General features: G+C 40.3%; 2 protein-coding genes across 3 annotated transcripts; both read left to right on the top strand.

Moving 5' to 3' along the window:
* The first annotated feature begins 4,694 nt into the window (after positions 1–4,694).
* LOC124282365 lies at positions 4,695–7,548 on the top strand. The gene is made up of 3 exons (XM_046718340.1): positions 4,695–5,399; positions 5,942–6,059; positions 6,495–7,548. Exons 1-3 carry the CDS (start codon positions 4,953–4,955, stop codon positions 6,890–6,892), a joined length of 963 nt encoding a protein of 320 aa, XP_046574296.1. The 5' UTR covers positions 4,695–4,952; the 3' UTR covers positions 6,893–7,548.
* Positions 7,549–10,325: 2,777 nt separating this feature from the next.
* On the top strand, positions 10,326–17,954 carry LOC124282364. 2 transcript variants are annotated; one of them, XM_046718339.1, is made up of 3 exons: positions 10,326–10,865; positions 12,145–12,274; positions 13,307–13,722. In XM_046718339.1, exons 1-3 carry the CDS (start codon positions 10,401–10,403, stop codon positions 13,702–13,704), a joined length of 993 nt encoding a protein of 330 aa, XP_046574295.1. In that variant the 5' UTR covers positions 10,326–10,400; the 3' UTR covers positions 13,705–13,722. The 2 variants fall into 2 exon arrangements, with proteins under 2 accessions (XP_046574295.1, XP_046574293.1); XM_046718337.1 differs by lacking the exons at positions 12,145–12,274; positions 13,307–13,722 and adding exons at positions 15,217–15,346; positions 16,404–17,954 and having other exon boundaries at positions 10,329–10,865.
* Positions 17,955–25,768: the final 7,814 nt, after the last annotated feature.

The following is a 25,768-nucleotide window of genomic DNA, read 5'->3' as shown; positions in this document are numbered from 1 at the left end:
AACCCAATTTCACCTCACCTCACCTTAATATACATCAACAGGTTCATCTCATTAATACAGATACACACATATTTTCAGGAGGGAAAACATTCCTTATACTTGCTCCTTTCGTTAATGGACCCGTGAAGATCCGGGGTAGAATAGGTCTTCAGCAACCCATGCTTGCCACAAAAGACTACTGACGGGATCGGGTGGTCACAGTCGCTGACTTTGTTGACACATGTCATCGTATCCCAAATGCTCCGTACGATGTTCATGCTGTTGATCACTGGATTGTCTGGTCCCGACTCGATTATTTACAGACCGCCGCCATATAGCTGGAATATTGCTGAGTGCGGCGTAAAACTAAACTCTCCCTCACTCACTTTCGTTAATGATGACCATCCATTCTTACAGTGATGGACGACCCTCACATGGCTACTGCCTGTAGCCGACCCTAGGAACCCTGTACCATATAAATGAAATGATCCTTCCATTTAAATTGTCCTCCGCCTCACAATCAACAGTTTAGGAGTCAGATGAAGTGGTATGAGGGTTTACCCTGCATTCAAGATGCACATAGTGAGTACTATTTAGAGTGTATGCGTGGTGTCGTGTGTTTGTAGTTTGCGTACGTGCCTGCGTACGTGCGTGCGTGCGTGCGTGCGTGCGTCCACTGGGTAACAGTACTGTAGGATACCACACACAACATGGACACTCGACTCAGAGAGTCTCATCACTCCAAGACAAACAGTCTTATCGACTTAATTCGAGAAGAGGCAGGTAACACAGACCAGCATGCACTAACGTCCTGTTTGTTTGACGGTACCATCGGATCGAATCACCGAATTGTCGTTCTCTGAGCGGAGTCCGTATCCACTTGCCTATAAAGTTGGCTTGATAATTTATCTGAGCAGTTAAAGCCAGAAAACAGGGTTGACGTCAAACAGACAAGGCATAAGCATCCAATCTGTTCGATCAGCTTACTTTCAGATTTGCCCAGGAGGTGGGCACGCACATTTGCGTAGTATCCTTTGACAAGATACTTAGATCCACACTGTCTGTTCACCCAGCTGTAAAATGGGTACCCGTGAGGATGTGCTGGCAATGTAAGTGTTTAGTTCATTGCGCCTAACAGGCAGCATGGCTGTACAGTCCCCAGAGAGTTGAAAAAGTATCGGAAAGTACGATAGTGTCCTATGACGGGGATAGTAATACGTAGCGCCGTGAGCAGGCAATGTGCCTGGATATGAGCGCCATGTAAGAGGATTATTACTATTTTTATTACTAAAAATGCGTAATATCCAATTTAATCAGCGAGCCATCTTCACCAAGCCACTTAAAGAAGTATTGAAAACAAAAACACTCCAAAAATCACTCTGAGAGATCTGTATTTAACGGAACGCTGTTAGTGATATTACCAATTAAAAATATAAAGTGTAGGGAGAATAATATATTTTCCGGGTGATAGCGTTCTTTTCGAAACTGTATTGTTGGCTCCTGGTGACAACGTTGAGTCAGGATATTTCAGTGACAGCAGTGCTGGGGATGCTCCACGACGTCATGATACGCCATCAATTAAACCTGGCCACTCAGTCCGTTTGATCGGTCAACATAAGATGCTGGGTAGAACACCCAACCCGTAATCTCTTCTGGGCAACATAACAAAAGAACAGTCATTTCCTGACAATATCACCTTAATGAGGTCATCGTTTGAAGCATATAATAAAACATACGTTTTGCTGCAAATATTGGAGAATCAATATTGTATTTCATGAAAACTTCTGGAAGGAATGTATCCAGTTTCCTCATTACGTTGTGTAGGGTTTTCTATTTTAATTCGTCAATTTCATTGGACCAGAACGTCCTTTTTGTATAACTCGTCGTTTAACCAGAACCTGAGCAGTGACCTGAAAACACAAGTTAACATTACATGATTCTTATATTGTGTGCGTTAAAAAAACGTTTTGCAAATTTACAGATCCATATCATGTTGGGACACGTGGTATGGGGAAGAGGTATTGGTGAATACCCAGTCACAGAAACCCTATTCCACATTCGTGACGCTCATTGGTCGCATGCTGTGGAGGTTATCAGGTTTGTCATTTCTGAGAAGCACTGGCTTATTAACGATTGGCATATTCAGGGGAAAAGAGGTCCGTCAAACCCCCCAACAATTACAAGGAAGTTTCTTTATGTTTACGATATATCAGTGTTTTATTACGCCGAGTTTTAGATGAATATCTATCGGATTCCGCGTAAAGGAGAAATAACACGTTAAGTGATTCCTTGGAAATGATTTCGTGTTCTTATCCAACAGCGTGGACGAAGTAACACTAGTGTGTGTGTGTGTGTGTGTGTGTGTGTGTGTGTGTGGTGTGTGTGTGTGTGTGTGTGTGAAATAAGACAATAGAGAGATATGTGTGTAGAATGTTTTCGAAACTGTTAACAATGTACACATTACATTTGGATAGTATATTTTGACAGAAATATCATCTCAAATGCTTATACAAGAATCATGGAGGAATTTTGAGTCAGAATATGGGAGACCTCTCATCATCAGCTTCATTGATTCATGCAGCGCAGCGCGTCAGAGCTACCTGTACATGTTTAACCTTAAATGTGAAAACTCTCTTAACTAATTCAAGAATAAAATGAAATTTGATCAGATTTTCCTCGAATACGAAAACGAGAACTCCAACAGTTTTTTCAAATCTCCACATTTCCGAGTGCAGGACAGAAACTGTCAGCCTACTGAAAGAAAACATCTACCACAATACTTGAATAAAATATACTTATGACAAAGCATAATTGGATTAACAAGGCAGAGTAAGATGTGAGCGGAATAGAAGCTTGTCACACACAAATGTCATATTTGTTCATGTCTGAAGATATGTTTGTTGCTTGTTTATTGTTTTTGCTTGGCGTAGTTGTCAATGTTCCAGCAATATAAAGGTGGTTTGTAAAGAAATGTATCTGGAATCTATTGACTGGAACATGTATCGATCTGCACAAATTCTACATGCCTGACCACCCGCTTCATTACTCGTCCCAAGCATTACTGCAATCAGGGTAAAACTGTTCATTCTATGAATATATTGCAAAGGCGCCAGTGACATTCACAAAGATCGTGACTATTTTGCGTGAAGTACGTCCGCGTTACATTCATTGAACAAGAAAGCGACACTCACAAGGAAGATGGCTGCAGTTGAAAAGCTTCTTCTCTGATCGTAACATTAACTATTGACAGGTTAGGCGTCTTGATCCTTTACAAACCTTATCTAGAGAATACGCAGAAGTGGGACTTCCTTGTTACACATTACAACTAACGAATGGTGACAGGTCTCACAGTGAGTTGTAGTCAATACATTTGTGTCGGCAAGAGAATACTAGCACAGCGGATAAGGATTCTCAAAGATATTATTGTGTCTCTTTCAGTTTGAAAATGAACATCGTGACTGGTGTTCTCTGGCGTTGACTTCTAATATACTACCCATCAAAAGTTTAGACTCACTAGTGTAAATGTAGCCACTTACTTGTCCACTGTTCTAAACTAGCTTTTTGCAAAATATTCCATACTGTTTAAAGGTACTGTTTAGTTATGAACTGGTGTATTGTAAAACATATTCGTAACATTGAAAAGATTATTGTCATGAGTTCAGTAAATGATTAAAATCTGTGAAAATTGGCGAATTCTTAACAAAATTTACACCAAAACGCATCTGTTCACATGCACGACATTTGCTCATGCCTTTCGCAATTTGAAGCATCATCCTTGTGCAATTCATCTGCATAAGGTTTTCAGTTGGTTCCCCCAAGTTGGTGGAGAAATTCATCTTCGATGTAACCACATACATATACATAACATATAGTGAGTGCTTTAAGTGAGTCTAAACTTTTGATGGGTAGTATATTTACTTTAACAGGGTCGATATTTCTGTAAGTGAAATCGGAGAATTTCTCCAAAAGGGTAGTGGGATTTACCGGTTATACAGAGTTAACGATACATTAAAATTGCCCTTCGCTAGATTGCAAAACAAATATATTTGTTAAACATATTTTCTTTACTTAAAGGCAGCAGATATAATACATTATTACAAATTGCTTAGTTTCAACATAATCAATCAATGGTCTATCGATAGTTTGCGCCTTGAACTTCTACGTTTGGGAACGTCGGCACAAACATTATATTTTTATGAAAGTATCAAATATTTAAATCTGATAATTTATGATGCACAGCGAGGTGAAAATCTAGCAAAAACACACATGAATAATATATTTTTAGAAAATAGTTCCGACTCGAAAGGATGAGCAAAATTGGAAAGATTTCCGCCCGTAACCCCGTATTTTATTCCGTATCATTCTATGCCTAAAAATATAGGCCTATATTTTTTTTATAAAAAAGCCTAAACGTAACCCTAAACCCTCGAAATCATCCTAATAAGTACGATACATTTCAAGCGGGTGTTACGGGCGGAGCTCTTGCCCAGGCGCATACAACTCGCGTCAGAACCCGAATCAAGTGCTACGTGTGGCGAGTGAAGTTGCATAGTATCGGATCGGATCGGATCGTTCGGATCGAAATTTACAATGCAGTATGCAAACTTGAAACGCAACCTCACGGACACAGATACGGGTGTTACGGGCGGAACTCTTGCCCAGGCGCATACAGCTCGTGTCAGAACCCGAATCAAGTGCTTCGTGTGGCGACTGAAGTTGCATAGTATCGGATCGGATCGAAATTTACAATGCAGTATGCAAACTTGAAACTCAACCTCACGGACACAGATACGTGAAAAACCAGTCCCTATTTATAGTCTGCAAATTGTTAGTAACCACAGAGTGTGCATGCAAGCAGGCAATAAACGGCCATATGTAGGTCAAAGCTATTCACCTGCAGCACACTCAACACAGCAATTTCCGAGAAATCGACTTCGTGGAACACAGCGTCAATGTTTAACGATCGTTGAAAGATGGCGGTGCTGGCAACAACAGCCGACATCAAGTACAAGATTTGTGACAGTTCATCTGAGCAAACAGACAACTCAGAAACTAGCTATTGTAAAGTTGACCATCTCTCACAGGACGTTAAATCCAGCGGATTTGAAAGAGTTCCTCGTTGTTGTAAACGCAGCACTGCTGCTGTCGTCCTCGTCGTATCTCTGGGGATCAATGTTCTGGCTGTCGTTTGGTTGTTAACCACTGTGACTTTTAAGCATAAAGCAGACGACAGTCCGCGCGCTGAGGCCCGTGTTTTTGATGTGCACGAAAACACGGTTTGCACGGACTGCAGTTTGCTGGGGGTGCATCCCGACAGAAACCAACCGGACTTACACGAGCTGCACGTGCATCACGTGACTGGTTCGTCCTTTTTATGTTGTTTGCGAAATGCAGAAGGTTTGTGGAGGCTTGCGTCGATGGTGAGTTCAGAAAACGTTTCTTTTTACAATTAATTGTTTCATATCACGCGGGATGAAATATTAAGAAGCTTCAACACGACTTCGATTTGCGGATTTATGCGTGTGATTTATGATTATCGATCAGGCTATTGTGTTCATGAGATATGAAGAGCGATTGGGTAGCCTAGTGTTTAAAGCATTCGCTCGTCACGGGTTCGATTCCTCACATTGGTACAATGTGTGAAGTCCATTTCTGGAATATTGCTAAAAGCGGCGTAAAACCACACTCACTCACTCAGGGGATATGCAGTGCAGTCGCTTATGTTGTCTATGCTAGTATAGTTGCCCGAGAGGTATGTTTAAACACACTTACTTTCGACTGTTTGCATTAGTGGCAATTGTAACGACTAACGCAGGGGTGCTCGTAACAAATTCTAATCAAGACAGTGGGATACCACTCAGCCTTCCGTAGAGACACACACATGCAGCTCAATTGTTGTCTAATTATCAAACTGCTCAATCATGCATAAGAAGATTCTGTATTCAGTAGCGTTTTTTTACAGTTTGCGACCAGATTCCACACAGAAGCAGTCAGTGATGCATTAACCAGTAGCCCACGAACCAAGCAAATAATTACTGGAGCTCACCTGAATGTCAACAGCGAAGATTTAAATCTTCATCGTAAGTAGTTGTAATTGGCAGTCTGTTATTGACTGAATTTTTGAAATATTTGAGAAAGTTTAGATCTTTAGCACCCGTTCGTTTGGCATTTAACGTCATTTTGTACGATTCCCTCCGCAACCGGAGGGAAGATCAAGTTTAACTTTCAGAAACTTCTTTGAATTCAGGTTTTTGGTTTTTTTTAATGGAAATCACAGCAAGAGTGGATGGCGTTGTGCAGTCGTCACTCGACGTGCTTCAATCCTATAATTCCTGGCTCAAATCCCTGTTTCATGCTTAACTAGATTTTTAGTTTGACATCATCACACCTCAAACTGGTTTAAATCGAAGAACTCATTTTGTCCTTTTCGAATTCTACCACATGAAATCACATGTAATATTTTAAGAATACTCTTAAAACTGACGTGCAATTCAAGTCATTCACTCTCATTATAGCTCCGTCTCTGTCATGGACTAAAAATTATGGACAGTACGGCGCCTACAGCAGTGGCAACATTGGCACTGATGGCCGCAAGCTCCACATAACCAGGCCCGGCCTCTACCACGTCTATTCCTTCTTCACGTTCAAGACAAAACAGCGACGTCTCCGACCTGAAATCATTGTTCACACAGTCAACAGGGTCAACTCGCACTTGCCAAATCTAGGCCCTTCTGTACTTCTAATGGCGAAGAAGACAATGCCGGAAGTCAGTGAGAAGTTCGTCACAAGCTTCCTGTCTGCTTCCATCCGACTGAGGGACAACGATGACCTGTTTGTTCATGTGAGCAACATGTCGTACATCTACAATTACCCACCTTCAAACTTCTTTGGTTTGTACTATCTTGGAACATAAATTGTGTCACCATAAAATGGTGTAACTGGCTTCACACAAAAGCAAATTGCACTGCCAGAGAGTAATCTGCCTCGGTGACCTGTCGAACTAGATTCCACTGAGTAAATGGCAAAACAGATGGAAATTATAGGAGTAGGTCATTGGCAATATGTCATAGCTAACTTAAGTTAAGAATCTTTGACAGATGAAGCCAAGGACAAAACCAATGGCGGGAGTTTCCGGAAGACTCTTGCTGTTGATTGGTACATCAGTCTATACGCATCAACAACCGGACAAATTCTGTTTGTCTGCGATTATATAAACATAATGATTATACGCATTGAGTGTCAATGGCACCGACACATATATTTACAATTGTCAGAAGGAAGAAATATTGACTGTCAATGTCTGTATACATGTGACCTTGCCTCTATGGCATGTCCTTTCACGTTGTTTACCATTTGTTTGATTACTTGAAATTTCTTTGAGTGGCATTTAGAAGTTGGTGTGATCAACAAGGGAAATACAAGTTCTTTATTAAAATACATGCGACGCTTCAGTGTACATACCATCACGCAGCTTGCTTGATCGCTTGTTTGCTTATGGTCGAAAGAATTGTAATAAAGAAGTTGTGGATCCGGAGGAAGACAACTTCAAATAAAAACATCCCCAAATTATTCATGACGCTATTCTTTATTGTTCATTATGTATACAGACACTATGATGCATTATAGTTTTCTAGCTGAGAGTTTTTGTGAGTGAGTGATCCCAATGCACACGGAAGCATTGTTTGTTATTGTCAGTACCCATTGTTGGCGCTTTAGAGGTGTTATTGTTGAAACCGTCAGATGTAAAGGAACTGAAAGGTAGTTTGACATGTATTGTATATTTGTTTGTGTTTGCAAATAATACTAATGAGGGTTTCCGTCTAAACGAATGGTTGGTAGAAAATATAATTCCTGTTACACATAGCTACCACATATTCCCCTCCGCATTTGCCGTCTGTGATCAAGCTAATTGACATTATATAACTCTTTGTAATAACAAGCGCTCGGCATAAATGCGTACAACAATGACTGGTCGGCTTGGAGTCAGTATAATGTGTCTGAGTGGGGTATTCATGCTTCACTGCGGCGTGGTATCTCAGTGGGCTAGCACTATAAAACCAGCTTAAGTCTGGGCTGGTACAAGCAGCCGCACATACACATACACACGCATGCACGTCGTCATATGGGCGAAATATTCTCAAGCACGAGGTTAAACCCAATTTCACCTCACCTCGCCTTGACATAACAAACGACATCTCTCTTGGGCTCGAGTGAGACATAGATAAATGTGTTAGAGATAGCGTTCCTGACCCAGACCTCAATCCCGAGAAAGGCAAGCCGGAGCTTGGGATAATACAAGACAGAGTATTTACATGCAACCTGCACTCATGTGATTTCACAGTGTTAGATTGTGTGTATGCATCACAAATAACCCTTTTACACTTTTTACGCCGATGTACCCAGTGTGAGCGTGTTTGACTTTTGACTCCGGTTTTCCCATCCAACAACGTGACATCATCTGACTGTCATGTGTGAGTCAGACCGGCAAACATCAAATTAACGATCAAGTGGTTGCTGAGACTCAACAGCCTGTTAAAGGGAGCTAACTCTCTGAATACCGAAGTGCATGTTTCTACATGTGATGCACTAACACGTGTTATATATACGTGTATGTACAGTGATTGATGTATGTAATAGTTGTAGCTGGTGTAGATGTACATCTAAACAGATCACCAGATGTTCAATATATATTGAATGTAAACGAGTCGCATAATTATACAAAGGGTGAGTGAGTGAGCTTAGTTTTACGCCGCATTCAGCAATATTACAGCTATATAATCGAGTCCTGACCAGACAATCCAGTGATCAACAGCATGAGCACCGATCTGCGCAAGTGGGAACCGATGACGTGTCAACCAAGTCAGCGAGCCTGACCACCTGATCCCGTAAATGGCCTCTTACGACATTAAGCATAGTCGCCTTTTGTGGCAAGCATGGGTTGATGAAGACCTGTTCTACCCCGGATCTTCACGGGTCAATTGTACAAAGGGAAGGACACAAGCAGTAAAAGAGAAAGAGTTTTCGTATTAAACGTTTTAACCTCTCTTTTCAGTGACAATTTGATACTTTTCATGACATCGCTGCAGGGTGTTCAACTAAGACATATATACCCCGCAACAGAGGTGAAGCGGCGTTGCGAAGAATACACAAACAGTGGCGTAAGATATACCGACGTCCAGAGGGTAAAACCTGAACAAATTCTTCACAGAAAACATGGAGACAATTCAAGCAATTGGCATAAATCGTCGTTTGTTTTAAAACTGGTTTCAACATTATATCTACCAGCTAGGGGTACCCGGCAACATCAAACAGTCGTTCCTCCTTGATCAGACGGAGAGCGGAAGGTCGCGGGTTCGAACCCCGACCGCGTCATACCAAAAGACGTTAAAATATGGTACTTGTTGGTCCCTGCCTGGCGCTCGGCATTAATGGGCACATCAAGGACTGGTCGGCTCTGCGTCAGTATAATGTGTCTGAGCGGGGTATTCATGCTTCACTGCGGCATGGTATCTCAGTGGGCTAGCACTATGAAACCAGCTTAAGTCTGGGCTAGTACAAGCAGCCGCACATACACATACACACGCATGCACGTCGTCATATGAGCGAAATATTCTCAAGCACGACGTTAAACCCAATTTCACATCGCCTCACCTTGATCAGACGACAGTTTATATTAGATGGCTGGATAGATAGACGGACATAAGCTGAACATTTTATATCAACTCATGGAAGCAACAAAGGTCTCTTTAAGTGCAAATTTTATCTGTATATAAACTATTGTCTCGTTTCTATATGTAGGAGTGAGATGTTATCTAACGTTGTTGGCCGAAATATTCCTCTTTAAATCTGCTGATTACTAACACGTTTAGGCAGCGTACATAACCATGCACACTAAATCCAGGTCTTTACCTAGTCGCCATTGTGTGAAGCTTTGCTGATTAATCGTTTCGAAATGATATCAACAGGAAAACGTCTTATCTGGATGATTTATGCTTAAGGATCTATTTAGATCAGCACTCAAGATTGGGCTAACCGCCTGGACTGGAGTATCCTGATCCGATCTCACAAGCTCGTTTCATCAGGCCATCGTGACCCGTCAGCCATTGACAACAATATAAAGGCGTCTAGAAATCGATTCGGCTTGTGACTGCACAACAGTGTGTGAATGTTTCTAAAAACAGCAATGCTAATGTAAAGAACTTGGTTTTCCTTCAGCTCACTTCTTGTAAAATGCCTCTCAAAGAAATGTAAAGGCGTTGACCTTTATTGATAGATTATACAAGCAGGAAGAGTCTATTTTAGTGCAAAACGTAACAACACATGAAAGATAGGCCCGCCATCTATTTATAGACTATGACGCTCAGCGACAGAGTTAGTTTGTTTACGTGTTACCACAACGGACGGGACTTCGGCTGAGAACTATGGGTGCCCTGTCCTTGTTGCTGGGACAGCCCAACGGGAAATTCAAAGTGTCTACAGTGACCTTTGATCTCCCGACAACACCTAGAAGGTCTGTCTACAGTTACACAAAGGTGGACGGCCTTCATCCCACACAGTCGTCACCCCACCCGAGGACGTCCTGCACGATCAAGCAATGCATCGTGTTATCTGCAGTTTTGTTATCGTTGTTACTGAACATTGTGTTGACGTTTTACCTATGGAAACACGTTGATATCCACGACACTGACAGTGGCAGTCTGTCTACTGACGCTCTTGTGTCTGCAGTAGACAAGGGCACAATATGCATGGACTGCTTTTCTGTCGGTGTTCATCCGGGCAATCACAGGAGGACCGACTTGCACGGTATAACCGTGCATCACGTGACTGATTCAACTTCCGTCTGCTGTCTGGAAAATGCTGAAGGGCTTCAGCGGCTATTGGCGATTGTGAGTTTATTTTTACTCTCTTTTGAGTCTTAATTGCTTCATGCTTAATAAATGTGTTAGAAAACATAGGTTTATATCATGATAACGATTTAGGTGATATTATTGGTGCCGATATGAGCAATATTGGTAATAATGATTCTGTCTATAAAGACCATAATTCGGCGATACTAGGATGTACCATGGTTGTGGGATAGTCCCAACCTGTTACCCTACAAGATTACCAGTACAGACTTGCAGATAACATGATTTACGATCTGGTTTCGAGACTTGTGTGTTTTAATGTTTCACTGACAATGGATTCGTTGGTTCTTAAATTAGGGCCGAGCAGACAGTAAACACATAGTGGTGTAGCACTTAGATGTCATGCTGAGCTGTATATATTATTTATAGGTGATATCCCAAGCGAATCGTAAGTCTGTTTAAAGTGTATTTAACTCGGATGTACGATTACATAGCATCTGGTTTATGGGACAGGTTAACAATGGGAGACTGTCACGAGTTGAGTCACGCGGAGGCGTGACTGCAGTCTTATGACTAATTATGACAATTATGTTTTTCATAATTACGTGTTTTCCACATTGACAGAGCAGCATAAATCAACATAACAATGAGTAGTAATAATGTTTTAAACCCAACTGGTTTTATTGGTGATTTGATTTCATAAGGGGAGTAGGTCTTAGGAGATCTGTAAGTAGGAATGTAGGAGGGCTGGAAAACATAGGTAGCCTGCTATTGGATTTTTGTAACATCGAAGTTGGCTAGCATGACTAATAGATAACTGTTCGATTATTCCAGTCTGGTCAATTCAGGAGTGCCACGAACTTTACTTATGCTGACTGGATGGTGGGGTAGGCTAAGGGTTACAGCGTTGGCTCGTCACGCCGTAGACCCGCATTCGATTAACCACAATGCGTGAAGCCCGTTTCTGGTGTTGCCCGCCGTCATATTGCTGGAATATTGCTAAATATGTAAAAACATACCCACCTACTTATGCTGATGCCTGAAAAAAATAAACCTTTGAGTACTTTGTTTTGCTTTAGGATGTCTGAAACAGCTTTCAGTAAATTTATGAGGTATTTTATTTCAGTTTATGATGATCAGCAGATGACCTGTATTTAGAAGAGTCAATATTACAGTTCGAATATGAATGTGATCTTTCCACACAAGTCAAATAAAATTATAATTCAACTAACTATTTCCATGACAACAGGAACCAAGGCACCAACAACAGGAAACAGATCAAATTGATACGAACGTTCTTTTTCTTATAACATTTCAGTTCGCTGACCGATTCTTTGATACAACCCGGACCAGGAACCAAGACACCAACAACAATGACTCCACAGTCGTACAAAGTATTTACACTGGAGCCCATGTGTATCTTGAAAGTGCCGCATTGACTGCAGCAAGTACGTATACAGAGTTCAGAGTAATAACGTGGGGTAATAATTTCAGGATGCGTTGATCTGCATTATGTTTGTATGCCTGGGATGACTTAGTTTTGTATGTATTGCCTCGCGTAGATACATAAGAACACACGTAATTTTACCAGTCGGGAATTTGATCTGGTTTGGGGTTTGAACCCGCAGCACGAATATTCGTTCAAGAACGGACTGTATGAAACGGTATATTCCTGGAAACCGAGGTCACAATAAACGTTTCTTGTAGTGAAACACAGCCATTTCTCTGTAACACCGAACCTTATCGTGATAAATATGAGTATGCACGTTTAGTTTGACGAGAAGTGGTGACGATCATGGTGTCCATTATTCAAGCCACTACAGTGCACCCTGGTTATAATGCCCTGGTTATAATGCCACCCTGGATACAATGCCAATTGTTTTTGGAACATACCTTAATTGGTTAATTGATATGACCCAGATTGATTGAGCAAACTCATTAAAGATTTAAGTATTCAACACATGTGACTATACACTTCCTGCCGGTTTAACCTCACTTTCCCCGACATCTGAATGTTTGGATAAGGGATTAGGAGGTCACTGGACTGTGGATGTTGGACTATGGTCTGTTATGTTATAATTTGTGGCACTAGTGAACACCTACAACAAGAAGTCACCTGCAGCCCCAAGACGCTGGGATTATCCAGTCCGTTAAGGATCATTGCAGGACACAATGATGCAGGTGGAAATGCCGTAACACCAACCACCCTGTTGAGGTCCTATTTGGTTATATTGTCACCCTGGATATAATGCCATATTTCCTCCTGGACAAACGATGGCATTATAACCAGGGTATGCTGTACATATGTTAGCTAACATAGAAGTAAATTTAGTTTTGTATTAGACTTTGAACATCAAATTCAATTGGCATGTTTGGTTCCTTCCCTGTACTGATAGTACACTAAGAACACCAACTGCATTGACGTCACACATGTGTGAAGTTTAGTTAACGGGACGTTAACAAATTTTAATTTCACCCAGAACCTTCTTTGGAATGGACCGAGGAATATGGTTACGGTTCCGCCTACAGAAGCAGCGACATCTACTCTGACAACAACACACTGCGGGTAACAAAGTCAGGCCTATACTGCATCTACTCCTTCTTCACGTTCAAGACCCACCAACGACGGCGACGTCCTGAAAACATCATCCACACCATCAGAAGGACCAACACACACCTGCCAAACCTTGGCAGCACTGTAATCCTTTTGGCCAAGAAGACGATGCCGGAAGTGAGTGAAAGATTCGTCACAAGCTTCCTGTCGGCTACAGTCAGGCTGAGACAAGATGATCACGTGTTTGTACACGTCAGCAACATGTCGTATATCTACCGGTTTCCACCATCCAATTTCTTTGGCTTGTATTTCGTAGGGACATAAAGAGCGTATTCTTACCCATTTCCTCCTTCTAATTTCTTTGGCGTCTATTTGGTAGGAAGATCGCCCAAAGCACTTCGATCTGGTGTACAAAACCACTACTGGTAAGGTTGATCTGAAGATTCAAACCTCCAAAATGCCATTGTTGTATAAAACTGCTATAATGTGCGGTGAATATAAAGTTTACAGAAATTTAACCAATGAAATCAAAATTTGTATAATTAAAATTAGCTCCTTTGACTTCAAAGTCTCCTTGTAACTGCTTCAGCCCAGTTCTATAATTCGTAATGAAAGTCCTTCAGATTTGACTATTTCGTGTCTTAGTATTCCCCATTGAAACAGTCAGCAGCTACTTCAATGTATTTATTTATGTGTACCGACGACTCATAATCTGTAATTGGTTTAATTACACCGATGTTGTGCTGACGACCGTGCATGGTAGACACATGGAAGAAACTTGTATCAAGTTTGTGGATTTTTATAATCTTCGCTTTCATGGTTGATTCTGTTTTCATTGTTAATGTTGTGTTCTTAATTTGTAATGTGTGATCTTTTCGGAGGAGATGTGGCTCCTGGGTGTCTTGTTTGTGGTGCCTCTGAGTAAGACGTATCATATAGACATTTCTCTACCAGATCCTGAACAGGAGTGATCTGCCTTGATTATACCGGATAAAGAGGGCGCTGAATACTCTCGACTTGAATATGTTTGTGATTGATGATTTTTATTGGTGGCCAATGTGTTATATCCATGTAATACCATAGGGTCAAACGTTCTACAAAGAAGCATTGTATTCGATACTTGAACGTATATTTATTCCGTCCACCCCGAAAATTGACCAGTGCCTTAAGTAATGTTAATAATGTTTTAAACCCAACTGGTTTTATTGGTGATTTGATTTCATAAGGGGAGTAGGTCTTAGGAGATCTGTAAGTAGAATGTAGGAGGGCTGGAAAACATAGGTAGCCTGCTATTGGATTTTGTAACATCGAAGTTGGCTAGCATGACTAATAGATAACTGTTCGATTATTCCAGTCTGGTCAATTCAGGAGTGCCACGAACTTTACTTATGCTGACTGGATGGTGGGGTAGGCTAAGGGTTACAGCGTTGGCTCGTCACGCCGTAGACCCGCATTCGATTAACCACAATGCGTGAAGCCCGTTTCTGGTGTTGCCCGCCGTCATATTGCTGGAATATTGCTAAATATGTAAAACATACCCACCTACTTATGCTGATGCCTGAAAAAAACAACCTTTGAGTACTTTGTTTTGCTTTAGGATGTCTGAAACAGCTTTCAGTAAATTTATGAGGTATTTTATTTCAGTTTATGATGATCAGCAGATGACCTGTATTTAGAAGAGTCAATATTACAGTTCGAATATGAATGTGATCTTTCCACACAAGTCAAATAAAATAATAATTCAACAGACTATTTCCATGACAACAGGAACCAAAGCACCAACAACAGGAAACAGATCAAATTGGTACGAACGTTCTTTTTTTTATAACATTTCAGTTCGCTGACCGATTCTTTGATACAACCAGGACCAGGAACCAAGACACCAACAACAATGACTCCACAGTCATTCAAAGTATTTACACTGGAGCCCATGTGTATCTTGAAAGTGACGCATTGACTGCAGCAAGTACGTATACAGAGTTCAGAGTAATAACGTGGGGTAATAATTTCAGGATGCGTTGATCTGTATTATTTGTGTATGACAGGGATGACGTATTTTTGTAATATATTGCCTCGCGTAGATACATAAGAACACACGTAATATTACCAGTCGGGAGTTTGATCTGGTTTGGGCCTTGAACCCGCACGAATATTCGTTCAAGAAGGCACTGTATGAAACGGTAAATTCCTGGAAACCGAGATCAGAATAAACGTTTCTTGTAGTGAAACACGGCCATTTCTCTGTAACACCGAACCTCATCGTGATAAATATGAGTATGCACGTTTAGTTGGCGAGAAGTGGTGACGATCATGGTGTCCAGTATTCAAGCCACTACAGTGCACCCTGGTTATAATGCCACCCTGGATACAATGCCAATTGTTTTTGGAACAAAAGAAATTTTCCCTGGTTATTATGCCAATTACACTGTCTGCGTGTAGTATACATAACTTAATTGGTTAATTGATATGACCCAGATTCATTGAACAAACTCATTAAAGATTTAAGTATTCAACACATGTGACTATACACTTCCTGCCGGTTTAACCTCTCTTTCCCCCATATCTGAATGTTTGGATAAGGGATTAGGAGGTCGCTGGACAGTGGATGTTGGACTGTTCTAATTAGTGGCACTGGTGAACACCTACAACAAGAAGTCACCTGCAGCCCCAAGACGCTGGGATTATCCAGTCCGTTAAGGATCATTGCAGGACACAATGATGCAGGTGGTAATGTCGTACCACCAACCATCCTGCTGAGGTCCTACCTGGTTATATTGTCACCCTGGATATAATGCCATATTTCCTCCTGGACAAACGATGGCATTATAACCAGGGTATGTTGTACATATGTTAGCTAACATAGAAGTAAATTTAGTTTTGTATTAGACTTTGAACATTAAATTCAATTGGCATTTTTGGTTCCTTCCCTGTACTGATAGTACACTAAGAACACCAAATGCATTGACGTCACACATGTGTGAAGTTTAGTTAACGGGACGTTAACCAATTTTAATTCCATCCAGAACCTTCTTTGGAATGGACCGAGGAATATGGTTACGGTTCCGCCTACAGAAGCAACGACATCTACTCTGACAACAACACACTGCGGGTAACAAAGTCAGGCCTATACTGCATCTACTCCTTCTTCACGTTCAAGACCCACCAACGACGGCGACGTCCTGAAAACATCATCCACACCATCAGAAGGACCAACACACACCTGCCAAACCTTGGCAGCACTGTAATCCTTTTGGCCAAGAAGACGATGCCGGAAGTGAGTGAAAGATTCGTCACAAGCTTCCTGTCGGCTACAGTCAGGCTGAGACAAGATGATCACGTGTTTGTACACGTCAGCAACATGTCGTATATCTACCGGTTTCCACCATCCAATTTCTTTGGCTTGTATTTCGTAGGGACATAAAGAGCGTATTCTTACCCATTTCCTCCTTCTAATTTCTTTGGCGTCTATTTGGTAGGAAGATCGCCCAAGCACTTCGATCTGGTGTACAAAACCACTACTGGTAAGGTTGATCTGAAGATTCAAACCTCCAAAATGCCATTGTTGTATAAAACTGCTATAATGTGCGGTGAATATAAAGTTTACAGAAATTTAACCAATGAAATCAAAATTTGTATAATTAAAATTAGCTCCTTTGACTTCAAAGTCTCCTTGTAACTGCTTCAGCCCAGTTCTATAATTCGTAATGAAAGTCCTTCAGATTTGACTATTTCGTGTCTTAGTATTCCCATTGAAACAGTCAGCAGCTACTTCAATGTATTTATTTATGTGTACCGACGACTCATAATCTGTAATTGGTTTAATTACACCGATGTTGTGCTGACGACCGTGCATGGTAGACACATGGAAGAAACTTGTATCAAGTTTGTGGATTTTTTTTATAATCTTCTTATTAGAATAGAACGATCACCTTTTGGTGTACATTGTTCTGTCAGCTTTCATGGTTGATTCTGTTTTCATTGTTAATGTTGTGTTCTTAATTTGTAATGTGTGATCTTTTCGGAGGAGATGTGGCTCCTGGGTGTCTTGTTTGTGGTGCCTCTGAGTAAGACGTATCATATAGACATTTCTCTACCAGATCCTGAACAGGAGTGATCTGCCTTGATTATACCGGATAAAGAGGGCGCTGAATACTCTCGACTTGAATATGTTTGTGATTGATGATTTTATTGGTGGCCAATGTGTTATATCCATGTAATACCATAGGGTCAAACGTTCTACAAAGAAGCATTGTATTCGATACTTGAACGTATATTTATTCCGTCCACCCCGAAAATTGACCAGTGCCTTAAGTAATGTTAATAATTGTTGGTTTACCAACCTTATTACCCCATACAAGTGTGACAAATGAATACACAATGCCATTTAGAAAGTGGTCAAATGTACACATATGTTATGGTTTACTAAGAAAGTGTAATCCCAAATATAACATATGTTATAAGTGTGACAAAGTTGAATATTGTTTACATGTAACTGTGTTTAACATTCATTTATACATACTCACGTGTACTAACATAGACAAAAGTGGCAGTTGAATAACATATATTGTATTTTACATTTGTGTTTATGCAGTGACATACTTTGTTCTATGGTATCCTGTCCATATCCCATCACTTACGAGGCCATATGTGTATTTCAGTTGCTAAATAATGTCGCTTATTTACGTGTACTGCCTTAAATAGAGTTTTGCCATATGTTACCTCTGCAGTGTTACTATCCTGCAACAGCTGAATAAATAGTACATGATTTATGTCGTACACGCACGGGTGAACCAACTGTTTGAGGCAGCAACAAAAAGGATCATGAATATATAGCGAAGATGCAGTATTCGTCATATCTTAAAGAACAACATGCACCGGAATTTCCTTTTTTGTCTTGTGTTATCAATGTTATCAATACTTTTTCATCTTACATTATTCTCCTCATCTTACATTATTCTCCTCATCTTACATTACTTGGTTTACTCATTGTTGAAATAGATCAAAGGATACAAATGTAAGAATGATGTTTTCTTTTTTAAGTGATCATTAACGTTGATTTTCTAATTCATAATGCCGTATTTAGTCAGAAATGTTTGTTCATTCAATTTCAGTATCAGGTGTGAATGGGAGCGGTGGGGTAGCCTAGTGGTTAAAGCGTTGGCTCGTCACGCCGAAGACCCGAATCCCCACATGGGTACATTGTGTGAAGCCCATTTCCGGTGTCCCCCGCCGTGATGATGCTGGAATATTGCTAAAAGCGGCGTAAAACCAAACTCAGTCAGTCAGTCAGGTGTGAATGGAAAATAGTTCTTGTTCTGGTACTGCATAATTCAGGAAGAATCGATAATCAGAAAACCTTTTGTGAGAGGTGAGCGGAGGTGACATTGACTCAACGTAACACCACTGTCCACTTAGTGCTACTGCGGGGCGGGGATAGCCTAGTGGTTAAAACGTTCACTCGCCACGCAGAAGGCCCGGGTTCGATTCACCACATGGGTACAATGTATGAAGACCATTTCTGGTGTCTCTCGCAGGGATTTTGCTAACTGCGGCGTAAAAACCAACTCACTCACTCACTCTACCTACAGCACCACGTCGGCCAGGACCTATCGCGTTCTTGTGTTTTTGTAAAATATCCTCACACATATAATATATTTTAATTAAATAAACATTATTGAGGGCAAAAACATGTACTGTTCTCACGACTTTGAATTAAAGTTATAATAACAGCGACAAGCAATTTACAGATAGTGCTCCCTTTGAGTTAGTGGTCCCCTTGAGTTATTGGTCCCCTTGAGTCAGTGGTCCCCTTGAGTTATTGGTTCCCTTGTGTTAGTGGTCCCCTTGGGTTAGTGGTCCCATTGAGTTTGTGGTCCCCTTGGATTAGTGGTCCCCTTGTGTTAATGGTCCCAATGAGTTAGTGGTCCCCTTGAGTTATTGGTCCCCTTGAGTCAGTGGTCTCCTTGAGTTATTGGTCCCCTTGAGTCAGTGATCCCCTTGAGGCAGTGGTCCCCTTGAGTTACTGGTTCCCATAAGTCAGTGGTCCCCTTGGGTTACTGGTCCCCTTGAGTCAGTGATCCCCTTGAGGCAGTGGTCCACTTTGATTCCCTTGACTTAGGGTCCCCTTGACTTCGTTATTACCGTAATTTCCTAAAGCTGAAATACATTTTGAAGCAGCTTCAGACGAGTCTTACGGCCTTAATGTGCTGCAACAGCCCTATACAGTATTACACCTTCCATCCGTTATTATAGATTAATCACTGTAAAATGTTGAAATGTAATTTTGTGTGTGATAAATATTGGTATGTTATTAATATTATATTAATGGAATATCGATGCTGACAGTAACATGTATTACTGTTTAATACGAATCGTCGATTATACGTTAAAACAGATTCCACTGCAGGTAAAAGGCAAAACATCAGTGAAAATGACATGATCGGATCGCTGAAATTGTGTAGTGACACCAGGTGTTCGCAAAACGGGGACAGCATGGTCTGCAATAACGGCAGCACCAGCAACAGCTTGCACATGGAAGTTTGTTGTCTGAATCCGCACATCAGTACACGTGTCACACGTCCTTAAACCCCGTTTCACAACCACCACACTACCACCACCATTCCCACCCACAAAAACCCCACCCCTCCCACCCACACACCCCAACCCTCACCCACCCAAAACAAACAGTCTTTTTCTATTTGTCACATAAATCAACAGCTGGATGTATTCTAACATTTCTTTTATTTTTATTGTTTTACATGATATATAATTACTGTAAATATTTGAACAGAGTTTCGTTCTAAGGTTTTGTGCTAAAGCTGGCGAACATCAAAATAGTTTGATGAAGAAAACCGAACGGGTAAACATAAGAATAGTTTAACACGAAGACGGACAGAACATCTCACCGCCTCAAGGAAAAGCTTTCCTCTAAAGTTATTGCCGTGAACAGCCCCGCTCCATGAAGAAGACTAACGTTTGTTAGTAGTAAAATGTCTGGCACAGGAGAATAACATGGATTGTGACGTAATAACGAATATGTCACATGCATCTTTGTGATGTCACCACGACGTACAATAAACGTCAGAGAGGAATATACGAAAAATAAACCGTCTTTTGGGATAAATAATGAGTTGTCTTCCAATATTATGGCACCAGTGACATGGGCACTTCCATAACCGGGCTTTGTGCTCCACACAAGATGGGTTCCTGCAAACATACGACGCATTTTATTTGTAATTGATGATGACAATCATTATTAGAATAACGATAAACATATTTGTCCTTATTTTCGAGTTCTAATATTTGGGATAAATATTTCAAATATTTCACAAGCGGATGCTACCCTTTATGCGAACACCTGGTACCATCACTGATTTTTCAGTGCTTCGTTTACAAACATGTGTTCAACAGAGAGGGACTCCATGCAATTGTGTATTAACCGACATGAAAACAAACAATATCAAAACTTGTGTTTTGCTCCAGTGAAACACGATTTGTACAGAACTAGATAATGCTTAAAATAACCATTGCAAGACGTACCCTTAAATGTGACCTGATTAAGGAACACGTGGGCTGAAGCTTTGACGTCGCCTTGATGAATGTGACGTGCCCTGCCCGAGTCAGAGTTCAGTTCTCTGTGTTCAAAGAAGTAGCATGACATCTGCAATAAACACACATGTATCAGAACATTTAAACGGTATTAGAATAATCAAGAGCATGGACTCATTTGGGTTAAGCTATATATTTAAAAATAGATTGCCAAGGTTCATTGCAGAGAATATAATGTACGTTTTGGTCGTATTATAGCAACACTCTGGCTATGTTAATAGCGTACGTATCATAGAGTCGGTGCCAATTCTCTGTGAAGAGTTTTGTCAGAGGAGTGATCGAATGATCTTGAGTGGGATCCACGATATCACAGATTAGGTGCCAATTCTCTGTGAAGAGGTGTGTCAGAGGAGTGATCGAATGATCTTGAGTGGGATCCACGATTTTTCAGAGTGGGATCCATCGATTCTTGAGTGGGATCCAGTATCTTTATATCTTTATAATGGTGGGATTCACCAGTGTGATAAAGAATAATGCATCACTTTGGTCTTTTATTATACACGACTATTCTATTTACAGAATAAAAACCTATTTTTAACACAAGTGGACAATTTGGATGGTCAGTTTGCAAACATAATTAATTATTAAATATTAATCAAATATACACTTGATGACAATGTATCAGACAATGCTCTTGTTAGAGACTGAAATACCAGAATGGTTTTCACAGCAATTTACTCGATTCTCCAGTTCACCGTAATTACAGGTCTGGAGTTGTCCGCTTTATTGTCAGGCTCATTTGATTTTCCAGTAGTAAATTTCAAAAACTGATACCTGAATCACTTGTGCATTCCTCACACTTTAAGCTCGGAAACTATCACATACTCCAAAAACCGTTCAACGGGTATTAGGACGAGTCATACTCAGATTTGTCAAAATCCAACATGTTAAGCCTTTCTTATTAACTTCCATTGACCCGTGAAGGTCCGGGTTAGAATATTGATCTTCAGTAACCCATGCTTGTCGTAAGAGGCGTCTAACGGGATCGTGTGGTCAGGCTCGCCAACTTGGTTGACACATGTCATCGGTTTCCAATTCAACAGATCGATGCTCGTGCTGTTGATCACTGGATTGTCTGGTCAAGACTTGATTATTTACTGACCGCCGCCATATATCTGGAATATTGCTGAGTGTGGTATAAAACTAAACTCAATCACTAAATTCAGCTGATAGTTGGCTGTTTATTAATACGAAATATGTCTTTAGTTACATGTACCACTTTACTGACAAGTTACACAAGATGTGTTAGACCCTTAGCATGTCTCAGACAGCATATCCGACGTCCCTGAAGAAGTACCACATCGGCATACTCGGAGTGAGCCAAGGTACGTTTCTCTCTCCTATGCGTTTCACACGGAATGCACAAAGATCCCTGCCCAATGCGCTTTGTATCGGCTGTGATTACAGGGTGACTGCGAGAAAATGTATGCAACAAAACAAGAACAATCATCGATATGTTCAGCGCTGCTGAGATGACAAGAGTCAGTATACATATTGTCGTCACAACTCTGTGGCGTCGCCCTTGTTTAGGGATGCAAGTGTTTTCCATGTTAATAGGAGGACTGTAGATGATATACTGGTACCGCACACTATACATACACAGAGGTAGATCGACCTTGTTCAGGTTAAGTGACCTCGTTCTTCTTAAAAGAGAACTTCTTGGTAGTGATCTTGTTTTCCATTTTAAGAACACCCGCGTGAGTGCCCGTACATTTACGCATTTTTACTTCCCATTGTGGTGTACAATGCAGATTATACGTGAGGTTCCACGCTAGTAATGTTAATGTGTTACGAGTAGGTACAGCGAAAACAGGAGACATGTGACGAGAAGACCGACGAAAAACCCAATGCAACACAAACAAACCAAAGTATGTCTGAACAAGTGACTGTGAAATGACTGAAGAGGAGTGTATACAAGTTGTCTTTACTTATGAATTTAATTTGCCTGATTGTCGTTTAACGCAACAATGTTCCAGCTGTAAATAAAATTGAATCTGGACCAGACAATCTTAAAGTTTAATATACTGATATATATCAACAACGATGCATAATGTAAAAGTTCGATGGTCACATGTTCACTTTCATGTTCACTGCTTCAAGTCAAGCGTGAGTGAGTGAGTGGGTTCCGTTTAACGTCTTTTGGAACGGTTATCTCCCATTTGACAGACACACAGACACCCAATTGACAGACACTGAACTAGAAGGTTAATTAGGGTTACACCTATGGGTATAATGGAACAGTCCACTGTCTAGTGAGTAGAGCAGGGTGAGCCTGAAACAGGTTTGTTATTGAGAAGTTTGATTGTAGGTAAATAGAAATTTGTTGTGTTTAAATGCTAAATGATTTCTCTTCTCAAAATTGTTTTTACTATTAATTACTATCGAATATAAAACAGGTTTGTCACTGAGAGGTTTGATTGTGTTTATTGTTAGAAAGGTCCCCTCCCAATAATAGCATATGTACAACAGAAGTTAACTGAGAAAACGTTTTGTTGGAGTGATATAGACATGCACATATTTGAAAACATTCTGATTTGCAGTAAATGAGACACCTGCATTGCCATGTAAGATACGATTAATACAAATCAGTGTTCTAATTTTAACAATCGTTTCTAATGATTGTAACAGTTTATGTCTTTGAGTAGTGTACAATGGACATTCAAGGAAGTAATGAAAAACATTCTCACATCCATGGCCACATTGACATGATGTGTCATATTTTAAATATTTATTCTGAATAAATCGTAATTAAGTGCACTCGTCATATATCTTAATATTGTGTGCAAAACATACAACGTATTTATTCCATATGAATAATATTTAGGTTCACATTTGTCTTTATTTGATTTATATGATACAACAGTGTCGCGATTTCTAATAGCTAAGCTAATGTTTTCAATATGATGATGCCGACTCCCGTTAGACTAGAAGGTTAAACCGAAATGTTTATGAAAATAAACTGTTTTTATATTGCAGCAATAAAAATTCATGTTACTGTCTTTTCGTCCATCTTTCAAAATAAATAATATAGCTTCATGTTGTTCCTGCGTTTTTATTTGGACTATTCCATTATATTGTGTAGGTAACAGGTAGTAGATAATCTGTTCACTGAACCGTAAATGTTGTTTGTTTAAGGTGTCTGCGAACTGGCTGTCTGCGTAATGGGAGGACACCTTTGGAACAATATGTCAGTTATATCACGGTTTAACGGGGGAGGAAAGCCCGAAGTGAAGCAAGTGGCATACGTATAGAATTGGGTGAAACTGAGGAACACTGGTATGGTACTGACAAACCTTGAAAACTGACGAGATCGAACCCAGATTTGACCCCACGATGATAGGTTGCTTGCGTGCCAAAAGGGGCGGTTTGGGTTGTTTGTGGGGAGTGCAGACATCACAGGGAGAGCACAACAGAATCGACAATTATGTGGATATTTACTGACCCGACTAACACATGTTTACGTAAAACTAACTCAACATTTACAGGAGATTTCTGGGTTTGTTTGTTGTTGTTTTTTAAAAAGTTTGTTGTGGTTCATTTTACTTATCAGATCCATTAAGAGTGAGTGAGTTTAGTTTTACGCCGCTTTTAGCAATATTCCAGCAATATCACGGCGGGGGACACCAGAAATGGGCTTCACACATTGTACCCATGTTGAGAATTGAACCCGGGTTTTCGGCGTGATGGGCGTGATTAACCACTAGGCTACCCCACCGGCCCAGATCCATTGAAAGCTTCTTTCATTTGATTTATGTTCCGACTAAGACGTGTTAAAATCTTTACATTATTTTATTCCAAATCAAGCCAGCAGCGTATTCTACGATGTGAAATAATAACCCACTACAACAGTGTTGGATCTTCAGAATCGCCCTTTTTATAGAGAGGAATAAACACATTTCAAACAAAGAAAAAAAACCTAACTTTATTAATCTGATACATAAACAGTCAAAGCCTTTCATAGTGCAATGTTTACAAGCCTTTACAAATTCCTTTATACTGTTTATTGTTCACTGTGTACACACAGTTAATAGGACGCTAATCTTGTTAGACTATCTATAAAAGGATACATGTAGTGATAAAAGCTGCAATCATGAAGATTAATCAAAGGGAGGTTCCTCATGTTAATAGAACGGCGCACCCATACGTCTTGTGAAAATCTTTTGTTTGTTAGCAAAGTTGCCTGACGTTTTCCCGATTATTTATTCAGGCTACATAATGGCGAGTTACATATTGTAGCTGTCAGCTCTGGAACCAGGCAGCAGCTGGTGTTTGAATGTAATTTAATACTCCTGTATAATATACTACCAATCAACAGTTTAGACTCACTAGCGTAAATGTAGCCACTTACTTCAGTCAACTGTTCTGAACTAAATGTTGCAAAATACTCCATAAGGTTTAACGGTACAGTTTTCACATGAAATGATGTATTGTAAACCAAATTCGTAACGTTGAAAAGATTATTCATGAGTTAAATAAATGATGAAACTCAGTGAAAATTGGCGAATTCTTAACAAAACCTCACACCAAAATGCAGCAATTCACATGTACGATATTTGCACATGCTTTTCAGCAATTTGATGCATGGACCTCATGCAATTCATATGCATAAGGTTTGCAGTTGGTTCCCCAAAGTTAGTGAAGGAATTCATGTTAGATGTAACCATGTATATACATAACATATAAAGTACTGTCGGAAATGCTAGAAAAATGCTTTTTGACTTATATTTAAAATTCAGAGGTATTACAGATACTTAAATAACAAATATCACTTCAAGAAACA

This window comes from Haliotis rubra, unplaced genomic scaffold (assembly GCF_003918875.1).
Source record: "Haliotis rubra isolate DU_JTF1 unplaced genomic scaffold, ASM391887v1 Scf299, whole genome shotgun sequence".
NCBI classification, from domain to species: domain Eukaryota; kingdom Metazoa; phylum Mollusca; class Gastropoda; order Lepetellida; family Haliotidae; genus Haliotis; species Haliotis rubra.
This window is presented reverse-complemented; position numbering and strand designations above follow the sequence as displayed.

Excerpts from the sequence above, each read along its gene's own strand:
- LOC124282365 (XM_046718340.1), top strand. The coding sequence starts at position 4,953 with ATGGCGGTGCTGGCAACAACAGCCGACATCAAGTACAAGATTTGTGAC. Across the intron at positions 5,400-5,941 it reads TGTGGAGGCTTGCGTCGATG|TTTGCGACCAGATTCCACAC; the intron begins GTGAGTTCAGAA and ends GTTTTTTTACAG. Across the intron at positions 6,060-6,494 it reads CGAAGATTTAAATCTTCATC|CTCCGTCTCTGTCATGGACT; the intron begins GTAAGTAGTTGT and ends CTCTCATTATAG.
- LOC124282364 (XM_046718337.1), top strand. The coding sequence starts at position 10,401 with ATGGGTGCCCTGTCCTTGTTGCTGGGACAGCCCAACGGGAAATTCAAA. Across the intron at positions 10,866-15,216 it reads TTCAGCGGCTATTGGCGATT|TTCGCTGACCGATTCTTTGA; the intron begins GTGAGTTTATTT and ends ATAACATTTCAG. Across the intron at positions 15,347-16,403 it reads TGACGCATTGACTGCAGCAA|AACCTTCTTTGGAATGGACC; the intron begins GTACGTATACAG and ends AATTCCATCCAG.